Source organism: Barbatula barbatula, assembly GCF_947034865.1.
Source record: "Barbatula barbatula genome assembly, chromosome: 12".
Taxonomy (NCBI): domain Eukaryota; kingdom Metazoa; phylum Chordata; class Actinopteri; order Cypriniformes; family Nemacheilidae; genus Barbatula; species Barbatula barbatula.
The window spans coordinates 6384376-6394243 of NC_136775.1; the positions used below are offsets into that span (position 1 = coordinate 6384376).

Sequence of the window (9868 nt, forward strand, 5' to 3'; positions counted from 1 at the left end):
TTCAAATATTTAGAAGGTTTTTGTTAAATATACTGCAAACGTAGATAAGTTAATCATTTCTTATTATGTGCTCTGTATCTTTTGATTCCATAAGCTACCTGTTAGCTAGCTTTTAGCATCTTACAACTCTCAGTAGCCTTTAGAGTTGAAAATAATGTATCACCCCACCGCTTCTTTATTTATTTTTCCTGTTTATTTTTTATTGTGTAGTCACATTACCCACAATGTACAGATGTGAATTGTGAGAATTGCCTTTACGCCAACTAGGCCTTTTTTATACACATGTTTAAAAAAACACCAACACAGTGCGAATTTTCAGTTTGAGTTTCAGTGCCCTTGTATTTTTTAGAAATTCTCCTCATTAAGGTCACACATGCAGATTGACAAAATTATTGATGAATTACTTGCACAAGATCTGTTAACTTTGTACAACGAAGGTTGTAAAAGCTACTTCAAAAAGAACTTCAACTTTGTTCCCCCAAAACCAATATATCTGGGCAGTGACTGTTAAGGTAAAGTTAAAATGGAAGAAAAAGAGGAAAATATATATACTCATCATTGTTAAATTAAAAAGATTTGAGATAAAAATGAGTGAAGCCTATTGGGTATGAGCACAGTGCTACCTGGAACAACCAAGGAAGCTGATTGGGCATTGGAACTGCACATGGCACAAAGTACCAGATGTGTGTGATTGCCAGCATGCTGAAAGATCTTTGTGAGCAGTGAATGTGCTTCTCCTACCCAAGATTGGAAATCAGCATTGGGTCAATTGAGTTTGTCCAAAGACTGCTGGGAAAAGCCACAATGTGTTCATAAACTTAGAGATGCTACTGGTAGGACAAATACTCGTTGTGTACTGGATGCTTGAGAGTAGTTTATGCTAGTAGTTTTAGCACCTAGCATGCTAACTGGACGTGTGCTATGAAGTGTTCTTGATTTTACATTGCTGTTAAGTTGCTACATAAACTGCAAATATTTTAACAATGTTGTTTGTACTTAAAATATCTTTGAATACTGTGTGCAGTGACTTATATATTTATGTTTTCTGTATAGGTTATTAAGCTAATCATCTGAGATATTCATTGAAACATATAATACATTGATTTGATGATGAAGAAATCTATGCTTTGAGTTATTCTATGCACCCTCTTAAAGTTGATTGGAGCCTTTTTCAAGTTTGGTCAGACATAGAGGCAAACAAACCCTGATAACTTGACAGTGACACAGCTGGTAAAGATCGCTTTTGACATTATGTGCCAGTTATAGAAACCCTAAAATCTCTGTTTAAGCAAGCATCGGTGAGGGAGCAGTACAACCAGTCAAAAATGCTTGATCATGATGACAAGTTAATGGAGGATATAAGGATGGCACATGCATCATGCAAAATGCCATCTTTCATGAGAATCCATCATCGTTATCAATGATCTTGTATCAGGATGCATTTGAAGAATAGCCTTTTTTTATGTATTTGTGTGTTTGGGTAATATTGTAAGTTAATACTTTAGTTTATTAGTCACATTAATTATGGTCTACTATTCATTTGCAAAGTTGTGTTGAAAATGTTTAATGAATTGATAAGTGACACAGTTTCTGTTGTTTATTTATATTTTTTATATTGTAAAAGAAAATAGAATGTATTTGGTTAACATTTTGAGTAATCTTTGCCATAGATATCCCATATCTACAATATAGTGTAATTGTTTTCTTTATTTTCCTTTAATGTGATTTATACATTGCCATACACTAGCAGTGGATGTTATATTTCAGAATAACTTTCAGGTTTGTTATGTAATTATGGATTTTCTTGTGTTTTGTATGCTAAAGTAATAAATTATGTTTGTTTGAACCTTTTGAATTTCTTTGTCTTTTTAGAAGATAATGCCATCTAATAAAATGCAGCATATTTGATGGAGCACAATGTATATGTAGTATTCTACTGTGATTGTAATGCATTACAGTAAATAACTATCACCACTACTCCTGCCAGTAATTAGCTGTTATTCTTGATTTACAGTACAATACTGACAAAATTGTTGCCAGTTAGTCACCGTAAAGTCTCAGCTACAGTAAAATACTGGCAACAGTGTTGCCAGCTTCTTACTGTAATGTATATTTAAAGGTAACTAACTGGCAACACTGTTGCCAGTTAGTCACCGTAAAGTCTCAGTTACTGTTAAATACTGGCAACACTGTTGCCAGCTAATAACTGTTGAATCTGCATTACAGTAAGTAGCTGGCAACAGTGTTGCCAGTATTTTACTGTAGAAATGCCTTGAAAGGTCTAACAGTGTATCTTTATACTCCTTTCAGCTCTGGATAGCTTATAGAACCCAGAGGCAGGGGAACTAACACGGTGTGATCCGAAAGTCATGTCTACACACACCAGAGGAATTAAAGAATTTACCCAGGAGCAAGCATGCCCGCATTGCCAGGGAGATTAGCCCAGGCAGCATTTATGTGTGTGTCGTAAAGCCGGAAGATGGCAAAATAAATAAATAAAAGCTGCAAAATGGAACGTTATTTGGTGTTAAATCTGAAGGAATTAAATGCTAATGTCTGGTCCTCTCTCTCTCTCACGGTATCTCTCTTTTTATTCATACCTTCCTTTAAGAGCTGGGCTTGTCTGCCATGCCGGGATCATTTAAAAGTATAATTTATTTGTAATGAAGTGGGGAGGCTTTGATATGACACTGTGGGATGGAATGAGTTTACGGTGGAGAGAAAAGCCATGTTGCTGTGTTACAGGAGAGAAGCTGTCACTGTCTCCGCTCATTTTAAGGCACATGCTAAAGTAATACTTTATGCTGACAGGTATAGGCTAAGAAAAGAATGGCATATGTTGTTTGTGTAATGAAAGTGGGAACATTATATTGCAACGTGTTGTTGAGAAGATAAAATGTTCTGTGGGCAGGTACATCAGTTTCCACCTGCAAACAGAGTTGTCATCAATCATGGTGTCAGTTTATAGGCCATTATAGTCCAATTTGTTTTTAGAATTGTGGTTTTCAGTTTATGTATAAAATTAAGTTTGTTTGTGTCATGTCATGTCAAGTCAATCATAAAAAATAGCAAAATAACTAAATCATTTGACATTTTAGAGGCAACCCATGGCCATCCATTGCTCTTTTCCTTATGCAAATTCTCATAAAATAAAGAAAATGTCTAAATAAAAATCACTTGTATACTATTGCATGGCAGTTTTGTTTTTATTTGAGTATTTCACATTATTTGTTGTTAATTTCACATCTGTCATTCTTAGAATTTAATCAAAGCTGTTTTTTGCGTTTAGATAATTCATAATCTGGAACTGAAACTAAGCAACAGTGGAAAACGCACCTGTCATGTAAATGTAACAGATTTAACCTCTTCCTGTTAGATATAGGAAATAAGACAAAATTCTTAAACCAAGGGCCCACATACCCCGAGAAGACCCTTCAGAGATTCAGTTATCCTCCCAAAACGTCTGCAGCCTACTCAAGACAGTCCATCCCCTGTTTCTGCTGACTCATTCAGGTAAATAACCATTAATATTCTGTTAAGGTGCTTTTGTGCAGGTAAACTTTATTGAAAAAGCTCAGCACAGCTTGGAAATGACATAATGAGCAAGCTTTTTACTCAACGAAACACTTGGAAATGTGATTGTCGATGTTCCAGTTTAGGTTCAGAGGGTGAAGGGTTTTGTAGAAGAGTGAACTGTCATACAGCAGGGATATGTAATAATTGGGGAAAGGAGCACCAACAGGGAACATGATGTGACAAGATACAAAAACGATCCGATATATTCTATTGGCTGCTGGCATAGTTAAAGTTGTCAAAAAACAAATCACAGTGAAACACCCAAATGTCAAAGAACTTTTCAAATGAAATATGTTTTAGTCATTTGATATGTCATGTTTCATTGTGTATCGTTGTGTCTCGTAAGACAAAGATTTAGAGTAAGTGCACAGTAAGATAGTGTAAAAGGAATGCAAAAAAAAGATTTCTGAGATAATTGTTTTTCCTTAGGAATGATGCATGTAAAAGAAGATATTTTGAGAAATGCTTTAGTGGTTTTGTGTCCATACAATGGAAGACAGTGGGGGCTAATGTTGTTAGGTTACCAACATTCTTAAAAATATCTTGTGTTGTCTTCTACAGTAGAAAGTCATACAGGTTAGGAATGACATGAGGGTGAATGCTTTTTTTTGTGCCTTTAAGAAAGTAAATCAAGTATTTTTAATTGTTTTTTAATTTGAGTGCTTGATGTTTTGATCTTAAATTCTTATCACATTCTCCATCCAGTCTGCACACAGCAATGAGAGAACGTCTCATCCGTCTGCTTGCCATCCTGGTCATCACATCCTCTTTAAAAACATTAAACTCTGAAGAGGAGCTGTGGGACACACATTTTGGCTATCCACCACCCCGACACGGTCTCGCCCTAATCATGTGGTATGTCAAAAAATGCATCGACAATAACATGGTGGCACTCTGTGACCCGGTGGCAGGAGAATTTGGATTTCATCCGTTCCATAACACTGGGTCCCTGCTTCCCCCGCTGAAGGACAAACGCACATATGCATACTTCACCATAGGAAACCTACACTATAAGCACGCTACGGATCTGCCCTATGAAGTGAGGAAATACTATGACCCGCATAATGAATTGAGCAACATGGACAGAGTGATTGTCAAGCTCAACATGAACAAAAACAAAATTGAGGACATCTTCATATCAGAGCATTACAACTCGGCCAGAACTTTTCATATGGGGGTCCTTCTCATTGAGGATTTAAGGCGACTCCAGAATTTAACACCAAAGATAACATAAAAAATGACACTTTTCATAAGATTATCTTATTTCCTTCCTCTTTTTTAACATAGTAGACCCTTCACTGCAAATGTTTTTCAGTAAAAATGTCTAGGAAAACTTGAATCAAGAAGCAATTTCTTGATGAGCAAAACGACCTAAGAAAATAAGTATTTTGAATTGGGGATTCCTTTAGCGTTTACCTTTTTCTTAGTCACTCAATTCAAGATTATTTTTCTTACCCAATTGGCAGATTTATTGGCTTGTTTTAAGCACAGATTCACAGAAATTTCATATACGTCTTGATTCAAGAAAGTTTTGACTTTCTTACTGGGAAACAAGAAAAAAAGACTAATTAGAAAGTCTTTTTTTTGCAGTGTTTATGTCTGGTTTAATTTGTCTAGCATTTTCGGTTTAGTATTTTCCAGTGATTTGGTTGACTTAACTTTCACTTCTAATGAAAGTTTTTACGTGTTTCCTCATTGTAATTCCACTTCTCTGTTTTATTCACTTCATCAGTTTCTACACTATCATACTGCATCTTACACCATTGGTTAAAGGTTTTTCTTCTTTACATTAAAGGGAGATCAGCTTCTGCTTTCTTCATTGGGAAATTTATTTTTACATCAAAACCTGAGTACATAAAATATGATAAGGACTGGTTTTGCTTAGCACTAAGCATTATAATGTACTGTATAATGTAATGGACCACCACTTTATTTAATTTAACCAACATTTGCCCTGAAAGGTGCTCATAATACCAAACAGCCATCGGGCTGGTGTGCAAGTCTTAACACATTTTTCTATACGTTTCACTTCTATACGTGTTAAACTTTTTAATGAGAGCACAATTACTAAGTGCATTTTTAAATGCCGGGTAGAGCCCACCTGTCAATGACTCATGTATAAATAAATTGGAATTTAATGAGATGGAAGGAACGCATACTTATATCTAACGTTTCACTCAGGCTGTCCACAACAAAGAGAGGACCATTTTTTCTGTTTTCTGTATCTACTGGGGGAGTCAGGAGCACTTTGACGGAATTCTAAAGCAGGCGAAAGAGCAGATGTCTTGTGATGATTAATGTGCTTCTCGTCCCCTCTGAAGAACCACGCGCAGTGCCTCTCTCGAGTTACCGAGCAGAGCCGGAGTCCCTCCCTCCATCCTGTTCCCAAGAGTCAGGGCCACCCTCCAGCTCTGCATCTCGCCGTCGAGCGATGATGGGGCGACGGGCCGCAAGATTCGGTCAGGCTCAGCATGTTAATGTGTCATCTGAACACCCGGTGCTTGTGGATGTTAGGGACAGGATGAATCGTATACGGCACGCAAAGAAAGGTGTGGTCTGATCATTTTGTAATTTTGTGGAGATCATGAGAAATATGGAATAATTTAGTTGTGCAGTAGTGGCATTTGACAGAAATTTGAACATTTTGTATTGGCCAAACGATAGTTACACATGGTGATTAATAAGCTTTATTTTGTGGAAAGAAGGGTATGAAGAGCAGGTTTGTATGCTCAGAGGATTGTTTGTAAACCCCAGGGATAGAGAGGGGCAGAAAAATGAACAGAAGCCAAGTGTGACCATTTATGATTGTGGAGCGGTGTGAAAGCTGGCAAAGAGCAATCCTGCCCCCTTCTGAAATATATTGGAAATTAAAATTGCACCAGAGATTTCAAGACTCCAGATTCTGCCATTGGACTATAATGACAACAAACATTACATAATATCTAATGCAAATTAAAAATAGTGGGGTTGTGTCCCAAAACTTTTTTAAAGACACACTGGTGCTTCAAAAGGTTCTTCACAGTGATGCCATGCACGGATGAACCATTTATGAACTTTGTTTTTTCTAATGAATCCCTTTTCCCTATAAAGAACCCTTTATAAAACTGAAAGTTCCTTCAGATGTTAAATGTTTTTTTAAATCATTCAGCTTAAAACTTTTCTTCTATGGCATCAGGAATACCCTTTTTAAAGTGATAGTTCGTCCAAAAATGAAGATTCTGTCATCATTTACTCACCCTCTCGTCATTTCAAACTTGCATGACTTTCTTTTTTCTGCAGAACACAAAAGAGTATATTTTCAAGAGTGTTGTAAACCGAACAAGGCGTTGGGCTGTTCGGTTATCAACTTTTAAAAAAAATCGTATTTTGTGTTCTGCGAAAGAGAGAAAGTCATGCAAGTTTGAAATGACAAGAGGGTGAGTAATGACATAATTTTGGGGTGAACTATGAGTTTAACCCCAACATGCACAGGGCCCATGAAAAGGGAGTTTATTATTGTGTCTGCCTTACTATCACAATAAGTATAATTTGAAAGCATAATTTCAACATTTATGTTCTGAACTTGTTTTTGCAATCAATAGATTTCTCAAAAATATGGGTGCTTATTAATAAGCTAAATTAAGTGTTATTATAATTTACAAACAAAGGATATTTTCCTTGCATAGGCCTTAATCACACCAATTTAATGCTAGAAATGAACAAATAAAATAAAATGGGAGAGATACCTTTATCTCTCTAATACATACAACATGTGTGGATTATTGTCCAATAACCATCAAAGGCACTGAATGCAATCAGCCTCAAACAGATATGCTGGATAATGGCCAAAAATAGGAAAGAAAGATTATTTGTGCTCCCTGCTGAGTGGTGCGCCAAGCTGCAGCACAAGTCTCCCAATTATTCCTTAGAGAAATGAAAATTAAAATCCATCGTGGAATGCCAGGGAACATCAGGGTCAGTATTAAATATTTACAGCACAGTAAATATTTAATGCTTAAATTTTGTATCTGAACCACAATAAATATTTGATAGAAATACAATGGTTAGTGGGAATCCTACTCTTAAACAGGAACACAGACCATCTCTGTATATTAAAAGTTTTCCTGACTCATCCCACAAAAATAACCATGATTTATATTTAAACCTCCCAAAATACTTTGTTTTCATTAACTGATTTTGTGACAGCTACAACCCTACACCTCATGTATCGCAATAGGATATTAAAAGCTTATCCTGAATAATCCTAAATGACGTGAAATTCTACAGATGTGTCAGTCCTCATTCATGCCATCATAAACAGCATCGTCTCCTTTTCAATGTGGCAGGACTGTGCCTTATAGGCCACATGCCCAGAAGCTGAAGATGAAGCGGACTGCCAGTCTGTAGTGTCCTGTGCCAAAGTGTTTCAGGAGGCAGTTGAAATTGATCTGTGAGTGAAGGGGATGATGTCTGGAGAGACTGCCAGCCTCGACGTTTAATGGGGTTCATCTCTTCTCTCATTTATCTTCGCCACTTCTAGATCCATCAGAGCCACATACACAAAGGTATCCACATTTATCCCCCCCCCCCCTTTCTTTAAAATCGATCCCAGCACTAGATTTACTATGAATGAATGTTTAAGTGGGATTAGAGGCCGTGGTCATACGACAGGGCAGAAGTTCACAGCATTATTGAAAGATGAGATATAGCCTAATCTTCTTTTCCACGAGCACTTAAGCGAATCCATTAATGCAATAAATAAATCTATTATGAAATGTTGTGTCTATCTTTTACCTATTTCTTATTTTCATGTCTATTCCATTCTATACATCTTTGAACTATGTTAAAACTTTCATGTTTTTAACCTCCACAGCATGATTTTTCAAATTTTTACATTACTATGGGTAAAAGCGTCCGCTAAATGAATAAAGGTAAATATAATGTGTGATCATGTTTTTCTCTTAATACATTTGTTATGACCTTAGGGGACAGTGCATCCCTTTATTTTGGTTTACAATCCAATGGCTTTGATCGAACTTCCCTAACAAATTAAACTTGGAGCCATGGCGATCTCCAAAGCATAGTCTGATGAAATGTATTCCATGTGGCTTTTAAATGTATACGTTCAAAGGACATTCAATGTCGGAGTAGGGTATGCCGCTAAAATACTACTGAAAGTCACTCCAATTATCTGTAATGGAGCCTCCCCCTGCCTTGAAAGATGCCCACAATGTTGAACATATTAAATGGGCCTTGCATTAATATGAATTACAGTGATGGTGGGGTGGACGAAATCCTGTCCGGCATCAGCGAGTGCACCAGCATCTCAATGTCAAGATGACGGGAGAGGACAATGCCTTCATTAGTCCAGGGGTGTACGGTGGATAGTGGGGGCGCATTTACATGAGAAACGAGGCATGAGGGAAGCATCCACGTCCTAATCACTCATTCTGTTATCTCATTGAGAGAGTCAGACAATGCCCTGATGACACCAGGATCACCATTAGAATGCATTTTGCATTTATTTAGCGCAATCGGAGACAAATATTAGCATGAACCGTGCCCTCAGATGTTTGCCTTTCTGACTTTATGCCAGTGACTTGCTGATTGTCCCGTTTGGGCTCTCATCGGGGGGCTAATGCATCGGAAGTGACAAGGCGAACGATGTGCAATGCCTGGGGTTGATATTTTACAGGGGTCTGTGATGTCACTGACTGAAGTTTCAGCCATTTGTTTAGCACATGCTTATTTTATTACTTTTCAGTTGGTAACTGCAATTTTGTAGGAGTTAAATATATGACTGTTTAATATAGCTGATTAATATAGCTTGGAGGGGATTGTTATTTGTATGTCCAGTACTGTTAGAGAGACATCGATGATATTGTATTATGCGACATATCTCTTTATTACTCCCAGGACTTTCTGTAAGTCACTTTGGTTAAAAGCGTCTGCTACATGACTACATGTAAATGAAATAGTATCTATTTATAATCATTTGTGGTAAATTTGTTTTTATTTGCCTGTTTGGTAGGACTTTTTATTTACAGCTCTACTGTTTGATGCCAAACTGCAAACAGACCATAGAGAGCAACAAATACTATTTGTGGAACAATACTGCCCCTTAAAGTCACTCGCTGCTGGTGAAATGGATTATGTTTTATGTATTCTTTTTATGTTCCCTAAACCGTTGTGTGGACATTTTATTGGGAACGACGATGGCTGGTAGATCATCTGTCCAACAGCAAATCATACTATACAAAATGAACTTTAAAAAAGTTTCAAATACCCCTTATGTTTACAGGTTCTTTAGAAG

At 36.9% G+C, this 9868-nt stretch overlaps 1 protein-coding gene across 1 annotated transcript; it reads left to right on the top strand.

Annotated features, from left to right (window-relative positions):
- Positions 1 to 3420: 3420 nt before the first annotated feature.
- On the top strand, positions 3421 to 5383 carry LOC306902146 (uncharacterized protein). The gene is made up of 2 exons (XM_079470459.1): positions 3421 to 3513; positions 4282 to 5383. Exon 2 carries the CDS (start codon positions 4295 to 4297, stop codon positions 4808 to 4810), a length of 516 nt encoding a protein of 171 aa, XP_079326585.1. The 5' UTR covers positions 3421 to 3513; positions 4282 to 4294; the 3' UTR covers positions 4811 to 5383.
- Positions 5384 to 9868: the final 4485 nt, after the last annotated feature.

Bases quoted from the DNA above. Each gene is read 5' to 3' on its own strand.
- LOC306902146 (XM_079470459.1), top strand. From the start codon at position 4,295: ATGAGAGAACGTCTCATCCGTCTGCTTGCCATCCTGGTCATCACATCC.